Below are 14,197 nucleotides of genomic sequence, written 5' to 3'. Positions count from 1 at the left end.
TGGTCTCCGTCCTGTCGCATCCCGCCACCGACAGGTCACGTGGCCGTACTGATGGCCTCAGGCGCGTCCCCGCCGGATTGGGGAATCCAACCCCAAATCCTGGCCGAATTCCCCCCGATTCCAACTTCACTAATGTCGCTAACCTCCGCCGGCTCACGTTAGCCTTCCATAGCGCGGCATCCAACTCAATCATATCCCGTTGTAAGCCCGGGAGTGGGGTGTAGTTGACCCACGGTTGTCTCGTGGTCTGACCAGTGCTGCTCCTGTCATCTGGGGATGTCTACCAATCCCCACGGGGTTCCCCAGCTGGGGATCTGCCCTCGGACTTTTGTGTCGCTGCCACTGGCCCATCCATGGTTGCCATGCCCATCCTATCTCTGTCTCATCTCCTCATCTCCGTCGGGCCATAGCGCCCGCCGACTAGCCTTGGTGCTCCAACCCCTCTCGACCGGCACCAATGCTTCCTGAATGACGGCATGGAAGGGTATCCCGGCTCAACCTGACCAATCTGATCGCTTGTTATGTGCCCGCACGCAGGATGTAACGGAGCCTGGTGGTCGAGGATTTCCAATCCAACCAGACGCGGCTGGCACGCGTAGCGGTCGGTATATGCCGCATCGACTCCCCTGCCATCCAACTCGCTGCATGCGTTGCTCGGTGAAATCCTGGTCCTATCACTATTCACCCGCTGCATGGGGGGGATCCACTGGCGAGGACAAGGCTCAACGCGACATTCAATAAAGCTGGGGTCACCCCCGGATGGCCCCCGACGGTGAGTGCTGTTAATCCGCCTGGTCTAGCGTCTTGCGGCTGAATTATGTTTTTGTTGGCCTCCAAGCCACAGTTGCGCAGAAAGTTTAAGGTGTCGGCTTTCCGGTTTCTCTCCATAACCTGATTCTCGCTGCCCATATTCTCTAAGCTCTCCCCCATCGATTGCTAGACGGGCCATCATGGATACCGGAGAGATCACGGAAAAAGCCGTCAACAAGAGCGAAAGCCCTACCAGTGTGGAGCACGCGGAGAAGCCGCACCAGCGACACGATGTCCTCGATATCGAAGGCCGCTCGGGTGGTCTCAATGCAGTGTTCGAGAACCCCCTGGCAGGTATTCCGCGGGAGCAGCTCCTCGCCGACGTGGAGAGCTTTTGTCGCGAATACGGTCTGGAAGAACACCTCGATGACTTTCGCAAGGGTGCCCTAATCTCGCAGAACCCACAGGCCGCATTGGATCTTCCTGAGCTCACGGAGGAAGACAAAGAGGTCATCCGTCGGGAACAGACTCACAAATGGTCGCAGCCCTGGCAGCTTTACTTTATGGCCTGTAAGTCATCGTGATCCTCTCCAGACTGATACTAACAATCTCAGCGATGTGCTCCCTCGCGGCCGCAGTGCAAGGAATGGACGAGACCGTCAACAACGGCGCCCAAGCAATCTACCTCAGCGTAAGCCCCCCCCAACCCCTTTTAACTCAACCAGCTAACACAGCCCAGCAACTAGGAATCACATCCCCTCGCTTCTCCGAAACCATGCAAGACTACCTCACTGGCCTCGTCGTCGGCGCGCCCTATCTCGCCTGCGCCATCATCGGCTGCTGGCTCACCGAGCCCTTGAACCGCTACCTCGCCCGGCGCGGCACCATCTTCCTCTCCTGCTTCATCGCGGCCGTCGCCTCCATCTGGGAAGGCGTGGCCAACTCCTGGGTGAACCTGTTCATCGCGCGCTTCGTGCTCGGTCTTGGCATCGGTTCCAAGTCCTCCACCGTCCCCGTCTACGCCGCCGAATGCTCCCCCGCCCCCATCCGCGGCGCCCTCGTCATGATGTGGCAAATGTGGACAGCCTTTGGTATCATGCTCGGCAATATCATGGGCGTCGCCTTCATGGGCCTCTCCAAAGACCTCTCCTGGCGCCTCATGCTCGGCTCCACCGTCGTTCTCCCGCTCTTCGTCTGCGCCCAAGTCTACTTCTGCCCCGAATCCCCCCGCTGGCTCATCCAACAAAACCGCATCCCCCAAGCCTTCACCTCCTTCCGCACCCTCCGTCCCACCTCCCTCCAAGCCGCACGGGACCTGTACTACGCTTACATCCAAGTCCAACTCGAGCGGAAAGTCAACACCGGCAAAAACTTCTTCTCCATGTTCCTCGAACTCTTCACCATCCCCCGCAACCGTCGCGCCACTCTAGCCACCTGGATCGTCATGTTTCTCCAGCAATTCTGCGGGGTGAACGTGATCGCATACTACAGCACCACGATCTTCGAAAATTCCGGTTATAGCACGCAGCAAGCCCTCTTGGCATCCATGGGAACCGGGATCCTGAACTGGGTCTTCGCCCTGCCTGCATTCTTCACAATCGACACCTGGGGCCGTCGAAACCTCCTCCTCTTCACCTTTCCCTTTCTCGCCATCTTCCTCCTCTGGTCGGGCTTCTCCTTCTGGATCGATCCGGAGGACAGTACCAGTAAAAAGCGCGTCGCGATGGTCACGACGGGAATGTATCTCTTCGAAGTGTTTTACTCGCCCGGCGAGGGTCCCGTGCCGTTTACGTACTCGGCAGAAGCATTCCCTCTGCAGGTACGGGAGGTAGGAATGTCCTGGGCGACGGCAACAACCTGGTGCTTTAACTTCATCTTATCATTCACGTGGCCGTTGCTGCTACGCGCATTTAAACCCCAAGGTGCATTCGGGTGGTATGCGGCATGGTGTGTGATTGGGTGGTTCTTGGTGTTGTTGTTTGTGCCGGAGACGAAGGGTAAGCCTCCTCCTCCTCCAACTGTACATCGATATATACTCTACCCTTGATGGGGGATACTGACAGCATGGATGATGATAGAACTTACATTGGAAGAACTCGACCAAGTCTTCTCCGTGTCGACGCGCAAACACGCCGCCTATCAGTTGAGGAACGCGGCGTGGCATTTCCGGGTGTGGATTCTCAGGCAGAAGTTGGAGCCCTTGCCGAAGTTCTATGAACATGCCGAGGAACTGGCGGAGGGGGGTGCCGAGGGGACGGGGAGGAAGTAGTGTGCTTTTGATGGTGATGAGCAGGAGGGTGTGTTGTAGGTAGGGGTGGAAGGTATAGAGGATATTAGGGGGGAATTGTGGTAATGTTGGTAATGTTGGTGGTTGATGGGATGTAGTAGTTGTTATATCGAGTGCAGAGTCATGTGATTTTCAATCTGATGTTATAACTATACCTATAATCATCGAAGGTATGGATGATACTATCTCAACACAATCACTCTGTATTATTGAATATATCAACATCTATCTAGTCTATCAACATCTATCTAGTCTATCAACATCTATACTCTTAAGTCTAGGCAAACCCCGGCGTAGTCATCTTATGCACATAATCCTCCATGAGCTTCTCCTCCTGCGCAATAATCGGTTCCACAACAGTCAACCCCCGATCAATCTCCGCCTTCAACCGCTCCCACTCATCCGACGTTCCATCGGCCGTCTCCTTGCGCTGCACCGCATCGCCATTGACATGTCCGTTCACTCCCGTCGCGTGACCATTCGCTTCCGTCTCGAACAAGAAAGGGGTATATCCCGCCGCCTCAAAGGCATCCTTGGGAGGGACCGTGTAGCGACCCTTCTTGAGGACGTACTTGCTGATCGACACGGCGTAGAGACGCTTCTTCAGAACCTCCGGGTCGTCTTGGCCCTTCTTGCTCTTGCTGGGCTTGAGGAAGTAAGTGACGATGTAGATCCATTTCTGATCGAAGCTGGCGACGTGCGACTTCACCTCGTATTTGGTGTACGCGGGGATCTCTCGCTTAAAGCTCGTGTAGACGCTGCCGAGGATAAAGCCCAGAAATCCTTTCTTGCCTTGTGCGTGGAGACGCTTTTCCAGGAGCGCGGCGCCCTTGACGACGATATTGGACATGAGCGCGGTACGGGAGACGTCAAGATCGGAAAAGTAGGTCGAGTTGGACTTGTGCATGTTGAAGTCGAGTTCCATGATCGGGGCGCGGGAGAAGATGCTGACCGGCTCGAGGACCTCGGTGCAGGGACGGGCGGGCTGTTCGACGGCGGGGGTGATGAGGTAGCCATGTTTGAAGAAGTAGCGGTAGACGCGGATCTAACTTGTCAGTGGTTGTATTTCTCTGGAGATGGAGGACAACGTACATGCCACACCATGGGGACAGTCTTCAAATTGAGCAAGGCGAAGCAGATGGCCGCGGCTTTCCAGAAAGTGACCGACTCCCATAGGGAGCACGCCAATGAGCGAATGGCCTCCATCGATAACGACAAAAATGAACGAATGTATATACAGCAAGACGAATAGAGTATGAAAAGATCAGGCAAATTTCCAGAAGCACCGAAGAAGAGACGGAGCGGAAAAAACCTGCCGAGGGGCGTTGGGCCGATTAGTGATAAGCTCCGATAAGCACGAGCCGAGGCTGGCCCAAAAGGGATGCTTGGTCCGCGCAAAGTTTGACCGACTTTCCGGATCCACTGCGATTTGTTGAGTTGCCTGCCGTGGGCACGCTGATCATGTTCATGCCATGTTGCCTGTACTCCGTATATGGCATATATAGTATCAGGCTGTCTGCCTCTTAATGCCACTCATTCATTGTTGATGTGATCTTCTTTGAACTCTCGCATGTACAAATGAATTGTTGATGCCGATCTTTCATTGTTGAACACAATCTCATGTCTCAATGCGGACCAGGCTGCCCTAGCCTGAGAAACCACGATAACGCAAGTTGGCGACTCGATGGCATCAAAGACCGTAACTACATCATAGAGCCCAAATGGACAGCAGACGGTACTTCACAATTCTTCATTAATAGATTCGGCGGAGGAGGTAGAGGACCGAGACACATTTAAAGATTCAGAGGGTCAAAGCGGTCTCCTCCGAGCTCCTGTTCCTCTCATCGAACCATAGTCACATACAACGGAGTCATGGACAGGGAAGTTTTCCGCAGCGGACCGAAGTAGATGGGTTACCCCGCAACCCGCCGGGCATGGCGGTCTTCTGACGTGACCAGGATCGGGAGCAATTTACCCGATGGTGCAATTAATAGTTTTCTTCCACCAATCCCTGCCTAAGAACATCGCCAGGGGCACTGTCGTGATTGCACCTGCATATGCGTGCAATTCTGCACCGAACCATGCGCACCATCCGTTCCTCGCGTGGATAATGGCGGGGAAGCGGACTTCTCTAGTCAATTGGCAGCGGTGTGTATAAAGGGGGAGATGATCTAGTGCTTGAAAGGCAGTACACCCTCGGAGCAGCGTTTATTTACCATGAAGCTGCAGTTCCTGCTGTCATGCTGGGCGATTTTGGTCGCCCAGATCCAGGCGACCACAGATGGTCTCACCGATCTGGTTGCCTGGGATCCTTATAGTTTGATTGTCAATGGAAATCGCCTCTTTGTCTACTCTGGGGAATTCCACTACCCCAGGCTGCCGGTTCCAGAGCTGTGGTTCGATGTTTTTCAGAAGATGCGCGCGAATGGTTTCAACGCTGCTAGGTTGTCCGCAACATTCCGTACAGCCGCTAAATGCTGACATGGCAACCAGTCTATATTTCTTCTGGGACTATCACTCGCCGATTAATGGAACGTATGACTTTGAGACCGGCGCACACAATATTCAGCGCTTGTTTGACTATGCGAAAGACGCCGGAATTTATATCATCGCACGGTTAGCCTATCACCATACCCTGTCGTGCCACGACTAACATGATCAGTGCCGGGCCTTACTGCAACGCCGAGTTCAATGCAGGCGGTCTGGCTTTATATCTCAGCGACGGAAGTGGTGGCAAGTTGCGAACCAGCGACGCGACTTATCACCAGGCGTGGGCTCCTTGGATTGAGCGCATTGGCAAGATCATTGCGGACAATTCCATCACTAACGGCGGTCCGGTCATTCTTAATCAAATTGAGAATGAGCTTCAGGAAACCACCCATTCTTCGACCAATACTCTGGTTGAGTATATGGAGCAGATCGAGGAAGCATTCCGAGCTGTCGGTGTGGATGTTCCATTCAGCAGCAACGAGAAAGGCGAACGGTCTCGTAGTTGGTCGACCGACTATGAAGACGTCGGCGGTGCGGTCAATGTCTATGGTCTAGACTCGTATCCTGGAGGTACCAGTTGCACAAATCCTTCAACAGGATTCACTGTCTTGCGGAACTACTACCAATGGTTCCAGAACACCAGCTTCACCCAGCCCGAGTACTTTCCCGAGTTTGAAGGTGGTTGGTACTCTCCCTGGGGTGCTGATTCATTCTATGACCAGTGCACGAGCGAGCTGAGCCCACAGTTTGCCGACCTCTACTATAAGAACAACATTGGTCAGCGGGTGACAATCCAGAACCTATATATGCTGTACGGGGGAACAAACTGGGGTCACTTGGCTGCGCCCGTGGTGTACACTTCATGTAAGTCACTATTCTTCTAGAATAAAGCCATGCTTACCGATGCAGACGATTACAGTGCGCCCCTCAGCGAGACCAGACAGGTCAGGGACAAGATGAGCCAAGCGAAACTCATTGGCCTGTACACGCGGGTATCATCTGGTCTGCTGGGCGCAGAAATGGAGGGCAACGGTACCTCCTACACATCGACCACATCGGCATATACGTGGGTGCTGCGAAACCCCAACACAACCGCCGGCTTCTATGTTGTTCAGCAGGCCACAACCTCCTCCCAGACAGATCTCACGTTCTCTTTGGATGTGACGACCTCGGCTGGTGCTGTTACCTTACCGAACATTAACTTACAGGGGCGCCAAAGCAAGATAATCTCAACGGATTATCCCCTCAGACACAGCACGCTCCTTTATGTCTCCACTGATATTGCAACATACGGCACCTTTGGAGACACGGATGTCGTGGTGCTCTATGCGCGTGCTGGACAGACTGCCTCTTTTGCCTTCAAGAACGCGACCAAGCTGACGTTCGAGGAATACGGCGCCTCAGTGAATTTGACCAGCAGCTCAGGGAACCGGACAACCTCGTACTCGTACACTCAAGGTACTGGTACTAGTGTCGTAAAGTTCTCCAACGGGGCCATCTTCTATCTCTTGGAAACCGAGACTGCGTTCCGATTCTGGGCGCCCCCTACCACGACAGACCCCTATGTGACGGCAGAGCAGCAAATCTTTGTGCTCGGTCCGTACCTGGTACGCAACGCCAGTCTATCTGGGGGCGTTGTGGAACTCATAGGAGACAACGACAATGCCACGACGGTAGAAGTGTTTGCCGGCTCCTCCGCGACTGGCGTAACATGGAATGGCAAGGAGGTTTCTGTGAACAAGACGGAATATGGCAGCCTTGTGGGATCGATCAGTGGCGCCGACAGCACAATTGAGCTTCCCGCTCTGACAGGATGGAAAGTTCGGGACTCTCTACCAGAACTCCAGTCTTCCTATGACGACTCCAAATGGACGGTGTGCAACAAGACGACCACATTGAGCCCGGTCGACCCACTCAGTCTTCCAGTTTTGTTCGCATCCGACTATGGGTACTACACCGGTATCAAGATCTATCGCGGTCGGTTCGATGGCGCCAACGTGACTGGGGCGAACTTGACGGCACAAGGAGGTGTGGCCTTTGGTTGGAACGTCTGGCTAAATGGCGATCTCGTGGCCACCTTCGAGGGCGATGCTTCCGAGACATCATCCACCGCGGATCTTGACTTTTCCAATCAAACGTTGAAGCAAACGGACAATCTGCTCACGGTCGTGGTAAGTCAGCAGTCAACCATCTTGCTCGTGTCATTGATTAACAGCTTCGCCAGATCGACTATACCGGCCACGACGAAACGTCGACTGGTGACGGCGTGGAGAACCCTCGCGGTCTTCTTGGAGCAACGCTCAAGGGAGGCAGCTTCACGAGTTGGAAGATCCAAGGAAATGCAGGAGGTGCCGCTGGTAAGAACTCCACACGCTCCCGTTCCTCAAAGCATCGAGCTGAGCAATCCCTTTCTGCTATAGGAGCCTATGAGCTTGACCCCGTCAGAGCACCGATGAACGAGGGTGGTTTACTCGCCGAGCGTCAAGGTTGGCATCTTCCAGGATACCAAGCCAATGCATCTGACGGGTGGACGGATGGATCACCTCTCGACGGCCTGAACAAGTCTGGTAAGCATGAATACCTTAAACGCATGCTTTCATCCACATCATCTAATCCAATGCCGCAGGAGTCGCCTTCTACCTCACGACCTTCACGCTCGACTTCCCCTCGGACTATGACGTCCCCGTCGGTATCCAATTCACCTCTCCATCGACAGTCGAGCCCGTGCGCATCCAGCTGTTCATAAACGGATACCAATACGGCAAATATGTTCCTGTGCTAGGGCCACAGACCACATTCCCCATTCCACCTGGTATCATCAATAACCGCGGCACGAACACCATCGGACTCAGCTTGTGGGCGCAGACGGATGCAGGTGCCTATTTGGAGAACATTGAGTTAGTCAGTTATGGGGCGTATGAGAGTGGGTTTGATGCGGGGAATGGAACGGGCTTTGATCTTAATGGAGCAGAGTTGGGTTATCAACCTGGGTGGACGACTGCTCGGTTGCAGTATACTTGAGTGAGAATGTGAGGTGGATGTATATATTTGAGAACATAGGGGGATGGGGGGACGGAGTGGAGATTATGCATCACTTAGGTAAAGAGACAGACACGCTTCTTCAGAAGAGTATATAGTAGGTACGCTCAGACGTCAAAGATAGCTTATAGGAAGAAGTGTTGTAGAAGTGAAATGCTCCCTCCTAGGCAGTCACTGTGTAGAGATCACTTGATATGATGGGAAGGCCGCCAAAGAGCCCCACATTGTGCCTGAGGCAGACACACATGTTACTCAAACGGTAAACACGCGTCGCGTCTCCAGATGTCGGCGACTAAATGTGCGACACACTAGCCCGTAATTTACACACCGTTACCGATGCTCAACAATACACAATGCCAATCCGCTCCACATCTGCGGATGTAGATAAGCTAATCAGTCACTGTTAGTACGATTACAACAGTATTGTTATACTGTTGGGCTTACAGCTCAGCGTGGTCTGAAATAAACTCAGCGTGGTCTAACGCTAAATACGGAACAACTCTTTTCCATCTTAACCATGATGAGGTCTTTAATTTTCATAAAAATTACATATTTTCAGTATACTGAAAATATGCACATTTTAATCCTAAGCTTAGAGTATTCAAAAAAAAGACTCCCTAATAAAATATCCTAATAAATACCCTAAATACCATAAATACCCTAAAATCCTAAATACCCTAGAAAGTTCTGATATATAGCTTATTATAGGCTCATCGTGGTCTAAAACTAAGATTCTTGACCATGATGAGCTTTTCCCAAGAACAGGTTCGGCGTGGTCTGAAATAGGCGGTAAGGTAACTGGCAGAATGTTAGACCACGCTCACCTTTTTTCAGACCACGATGAGCTGCGACCCGACAATGACAATACTGTCGAACATATAGTCAATACAAAGATGGTGAAGTCGTGTTTGGGCCCCACAAAATGGCATAAAATTGAAACGGCGAGTGGAAGGGAGTCTGTTCTCATCCATCCTCCCCTCTATCAGATATCCCACCCAGCGCGACGCCATCGGAGCTCAATATATCAGCGATAACGCTCAGCGGGACAAGATCAAACAAGCTACTCGCACAACATGTCAGACTTCCACATCTCCAAACAGGCACGAGCCAATGAAGCCGGAGACGCGCACGTACGCTTCCCTGGCGAGGAAGAGACGCCGGAACTGAAGCACACAGTCAACGAAGAGAAAGCCCGCAGAATCCGCGAGCAAGTCGACAACCTCGAGATAGAGGAACTCGCCAACATTGTCATCAAAGCAGCCGAAGCCCACCCAGACGTCTGCGCCATGCTCGAGAGCACCATTGAGGCAATCCGACGACAAGAAAGTAGTCGAGTGATCAACTTCGATTGGGAATCGAAGTCAGTGTGGAAGACTCTCAATGTCACCTACCGGAGTCTGAGCGGGTCGAAGCAGTGTGACATCGCGGGGGAAGTTGAAAATGATATTATAGAGACTATTAAACGGATTGCCGCGCAGTGCGGACCATATGCCAATTCTCAAACACGGTTTAATGGTCTCTCGGTGCTACGCAAGATTGGCAAGTCGATTGCACTCTCCTATGATACGTTGGCCCGTGAGGTGCGCATGCGGTTTCAGTGGGATCCCACCATGGAAGACTCGATGATGAAGATTGTCAGTGCCATGGAGGCACAGGAGAGACTGGCTATTTATCAGGACAATACCAGCTCGGAGGCCCTGTGGCCCAAGTTAAGGGAATTGGAAGGACTGGCAGAGAGTCACTGTATTTTCAAGGGGATTTCACAGGTGCTGGACCTATTGCAGGGAGACGAAGATCCGGAAGAATCTCCCCAGTCCGAAGATGAGGGAGACACGGAATCTACTAATGAAGCGAGGTAAGAACTGAATGGCGGGCCAGAGAAACTTTGGTGGTGCGATTGATTTCAAGGTACATGTTCTCGTGATAATAATCGCTCGTGTGTGATAGTCGATGCTCTCCCTGAAATGTCCGTCGAGTGTATATTAGGGAGCAACAGAATGAAATTAGTGCAGCTGTTGCAGCTTCAGGCCAGTAGGCAAAGTACGCATCCAGCTGGGAGAATGTAGATTTAGAAAGCAATGGAAGTTGGAACGTTGCATACCCGGCAAGTCTCCATTTTTGCTTCGAGTCAGCGTCGCTCGTTATAGTTCTTAGCAGAAAGTCCTCGGATCCGCCGTTACCGCGTGACTATAGGAGTTCCACATGAATCTAACCTTCTTCCTGATCCATGTCATCTCTGCTTCGCTTGCCATTTTTATTACGTCGTGAATTAGGGATTGTTATGCCGCCTTTGCCCTGAATATCTTTCATTGCACGCGCTGCAACTCGTTGGGCCTCCCCAACTCGTTCAGCCAAGGTCATAACCTCGTCTTTTAGTATCTGATGTTCATCCACCTTCTTGCCCAGAGCTCCCTCTATGCGGAGCCACAGCTCGATATCGTACTGTGAAACAAAGGAGACCGCAACGCCGCTTTTTCCGGCACGGGCTGTTCTGCCAACCCGATGTATGTAGGTCTTGCTATCACCCGGCAAATCATAGTTGACAACAAGGTCCACCGAAGGAATATCCAGTCCGCGAGCTGCCACGTCCGTGGCTACAAGTATATTTCGAGATTTGGTGCGAAACTTGTTCAGGGATGCTAACCGTACACTCTGTGACAGCTGACCATGAATAGGGATCGCAGAAAACCCTAGAGCGCGTAGCATGGTGGATAACCTCTGATTTTCATGTACCGTCCTCGTAAAAATGATTGCAGTCTGCCCCGATCTCTCTGTCAAGAGATGAACGAGATAAACGTCTTTATGCTTGAGAGCAACGAAGATATACGACTGTAGGAGCGTCGAGACTGTTTGACGCTTTGTAGCCGCTGAGACACGTACAGGATTTGACAGCGCCGCCCGCTGCAGCGTTTCGACTTTCCTGGACATGGTTGCAGAGAATAGATATGTGGTCCTCTTTGGCAATCTCTTCAGGATTTTGTCCAAGATCGGGCCAAAATCTAGGTCTAGCAGTCTATCGGCTTCGTCTAGGACGAGCACTTGCAAATGACGTAGCGAGAACCCCTTTGTATTTTCTAGATGGTCGAGAAGACGTCCAGGTGTTGCAACCACAACATGTGGTTTCTTCCCCAGCGCTATCGCCTGCGAGACATTATCGGCTCCTCCGATCAGTAATGTGCACCGGACAGAGATAGAGGCACCCAAGCCCTCGACGACTTGAGAGATCTGAAGTGCGAGTTCTCTGGTGGGTGCAAGTATCAGAGAGTATAGAGGCTGTGGCTTATCCATCAATGCCTGCAGAATCGGAAGCACAAATGCTGCCGTTTTGCCACTGCCAGTCTCTGCGAGAGCGATTATGTCACGACCTTCCAATGCCAGGGGGATCGAAAGCGCCTGGATGGGCGTGGCTGTTTTGTAACCCAGGGCATCGCAGGCCTCACATAGTTGTTCTAGAACTCCGAGCTCTCGAAACGACTTTGTAGTCTCCTCTGGTGAGTGTGTATCTGACGGCTGCGAGTGTGTCTTGGTGACATTCGGTTCGGATGGGATAGCGACATCTTCGACGGGGTATGAGAGCTGTTGACGAGGGGTCTTCCTCACCGGAGACGGCATGGTGAGAGTTTCGCGCGCAGGTTAGCGCCGCTGCACGGCCAATATGGGGCAGATGCGTTAGATGGCTAGCATTTGATCCAGAGAAGGTTCAGTAAAACAGGGTGGTAGAAACCAACAAAGGCTGGGGATAGCAAGTCCAGCTTATGTCACCCGGCACTCCGCAGCGGAGATACCAGATCGGTCCTAGCGCCGCGGGGGATCCCCGGGTCCGGCCTCGGATTAGTCTTCCAGTGATTCCACTCTCTCCATGTCCATAACACGTCATTTCAGCGGAATCATCAACACGACTTTCTCGTATCCACACACTACCTGCACCACTGAGATCACTCCTTGGAAGAATAGACATAGCAAGTAGAAGATACATTGGGCCTGCCCGTTTCTATGTACATTCTAAATCCGGAACACAATGACTTTCAGCTAAGCTACTCACAACCACTAGTTTTGAGGACGAGCACCGCCACAAAGCTGATACCGGATTTGAGCAAGAAGATTGCTCACACCATCCTTTCCAAGCTTGTAGTAAACCAGGCCACCAAGCGCGATGGCGTATCCAAAAGCCTGGAGAGGGGTGACGGGGTCGCGGAAGATCATCATCGAGGCCACAACAAGGAGAATATCCTTCAGGACACCGGACAGGGTGAGGACAAGAGCGGAAGTTTTGCCGATCTAGGACAGTTAGCGACAAAGCTATCCAATTCAGTTGACAATAGCGTACCAAGAAAACGACGGCAACGTTAAGTCCAAAGGCCACGGCAGCGTTGGCGAACAAAGTGCCAATGCCAAGCTGGTAAATGTCAGACATGTGCAGGGTGGGGAGCTCGACCACGGCAGTGATAATGCCGTTCATGACCGCGCAGGCGGGAGCGAAATAGTAGAGCGAAACCAACGGATCCATCTTGAATTCGGCGGAACTGAGCAGACGCTGCACCATGACCAGACGGACGGATTCGAAGATGGTCGCGAAGAATTGGCCTAGCAAGTCAGTGTGGGGTGAAGTACTGGAGCTATAAGAGAACCCACAGATAAATCCGATCAAGGTGAACTTGATTTCACCAATAGAAGCGATGATAACACCGAGAACAATGAATGAGATATTTCCGAGCAGGCTCAGTTTCACCGGCGCAATGCCCATGGCCCAGGTTGCGAGCAGCGTCGCGACAGAGTTGGTGGCCTAGATACGTCAGCGAAATTCCTCCGTGGGATCGAGCTAATCACCTTGAGCATCTGGATAAAGGACACGCTGAGGTAGAGGTATGCGAGGTTACCGCAGATCAGACTGAGAGAGAAGAATGCGCCGATGGGGACAATGGCCCGCCTGAGCTTCCATTAGCCACGGTCGATTGTGATTGAGGGTCCAACTGACATGTAGATGCGAGAGGTCATGGGCACCTGGTGACGGGAGTCGAGCAAGGTGGTGAACCGCGCCATGAGGCGGGTCATGATGGTGGCGAAGACGAGATGCCATGTGGTGAGGAAGAGAGCTAAGCACATCAGTCAATGCCCTGGCCATTGTGATAGGTTTGGACGTACGGAAACCTAGGTAAACAAGATGGTTAGTCTATGCGCATAGGATGACGATCGCATATGATTTCACTCACTAAATCCAGCAGTGTGAAGAATCCACTTGTTGAAGATGATGACACCCGAACTGAGGGCGATCCAGGTACTAAGAGGTATTAGGGGAGGACAGTCATTCTTCACGGACGAGCGTACGCGATGTAGAAAGCTGGGTGGAGGGCCGCCTTGGGAGGGTCGGCCGACACGGGGGTGTTGACGGTCGGCAATTGCGATTTGGCAGCCATGGCGTCGCGCAGAAATTTGACGAGATATCGAAAAGAAGACCAAAAAGACCAACAAAGGACGTGAAGAGACTCCGCAGAATGCTGCTGGGGAGGGAAGAAGAGAACGGAGGAGAAAAGAGGACAGCGAGGAGAATAAAAAAGCTTAGCGGCGGCAGGTGAAGGGCTGGAGTGGGCCCCCGCCCGTCGTCAGCCGTCTGTTGCGTTCCTGATCGTCACT

At 52.5% G+C, this 14,197-nt stretch overlaps 6 protein-coding genes across 6 annotated transcripts; 3 read left to right on the top strand and 3 right to left on the bottom strand.

Annotated features, from left to right (window-relative positions):
• Positions 1–846: 846 nt before the first annotated feature.
• On the top strand, positions 847–3,114 carry BO80DRAFT_157564 (sugar porter family MFS transporter). Its single transcript, XM_025713836.1, has 4 exons — positions 847–1,320; positions 1,365–1,441; positions 1,490–2,747; positions 2,829–3,114. The coding sequence occupies exons 1-4, from the start codon at positions 951–953 to the stop codon at positions 3,017–3,019; spliced, it is 1,896 nt and encodes a 631-aa protein (XP_025572819.1). The 5' UTR covers positions 847–950; the 3' UTR covers positions 3,020–3,114.
• A 109-nt stretch (positions 3,115–3,223) lies between these two features.
• On the bottom strand, positions 3,224–4,358 carry BO80DRAFT_466932 (uncharacterized protein). Its single transcript, XM_025722816.1, has 2 exons — positions 4,130–4,358; positions 3,224–4,082 (listed from the first exon to the last, which is right to left on the bottom strand). Exons 1-2 carry the CDS (start codon positions 4,241–4,243, stop codon positions 3,315–3,317), a joined length of 882 nt encoding a protein of 293 aa, XP_025572818.1. The 5' UTR covers positions 4,244–4,358; the 3' UTR covers positions 3,224–3,314.
• Positions 4,359–5,000: 642 nt separating this feature from the next.
• On the top strand, positions 5,001–8,609 carry BO80DRAFT_412372 (glycoside hydrolase family 35 protein). The gene is made up of 7 exons (XM_025718018.1): positions 5,001–5,481; positions 5,531–5,653; positions 5,700–6,391; positions 6,437–7,698; positions 7,752–7,884; positions 7,948–8,094; positions 8,154–8,609. Exons 1-7 carry the CDS (start codon positions 5,255–5,257, stop codon positions 8,546–8,548), a joined length of 2,979 nt encoding a protein of 992 aa, XP_025572817.1. The 5' UTR covers positions 5,001–5,254; the 3' UTR covers positions 8,549–8,609.
• A 734-nt stretch (positions 8,610–9,343) lies between these two features.
• BO80DRAFT_427317 (uncharacterized protein) lies at positions 9,344–10,573 on the top strand. The gene has a single exon (XM_025719976.1). The coding sequence runs from the start codon at positions 9,640–9,642 to the stop codon at positions 10,423–10,425; it is 786 nt and encodes a 261-aa protein (XP_025572816.1). The 5' UTR covers positions 9,344–9,639; the 3' UTR covers positions 10,426–10,573.
• Positions 10,574–10,774: 201 nt separating this feature from the next.
• On the bottom strand, positions 10,775–12,178 carry BO80DRAFT_457312 (DEAD/DEAH box helicase; the record flags this gene model as incomplete). Its single annotated transcript, XM_025722225.1, has 2 exons — positions 10,775–12,040; positions 12,098–12,178. 2 exons carry the CDS (start codon positions 12,176–12,178, stop codon positions 10,775–10,777), a joined length of 1,347 nt encoding a protein of 448 aa, XP_025572815.1.
• A 341-nt stretch (positions 12,179–12,519) lies between these two features.
• On the bottom strand, positions 12,520–14,051 carry BO80DRAFT_427315 (TPT-domain-containing protein). The gene is made up of 8 exons (XM_025719975.1): positions 13,892–14,051; positions 13,777–13,844; positions 13,709–13,714; positions 13,542–13,659; positions 13,394–13,493; positions 13,199–13,349; positions 12,894–13,150; positions 12,520–12,844 (listed from the first exon to the last, which is right to left on the bottom strand). Exons 1-8 carry the CDS (start codon positions 13,978–13,980, stop codon positions 12,614–12,616), a joined length of 1,020 nt encoding a protein of 339 aa, XP_025572814.1. The 5' UTR covers positions 13,981–14,051; the 3' UTR covers positions 12,520–12,613.
• Between the last annotated feature and the right edge of the window lie 146 nt (positions 14,052–14,197).

The sequence above is a fragment of the Aspergillus ibericus genome (assembly GCF_003184845.1).
Source record: "Aspergillus ibericus CBS 121593 unplaced genomic scaffold BO80scaffold_35, whole genome shotgun sequence".
Taxonomy (NCBI): Eukaryota; Fungi; Ascomycota; class Eurotiomycetes; order Eurotiales; family Aspergillaceae; genus Aspergillus; species Aspergillus ibericus.
This window is presented reverse-complemented; position numbering and strand designations above follow the sequence as displayed.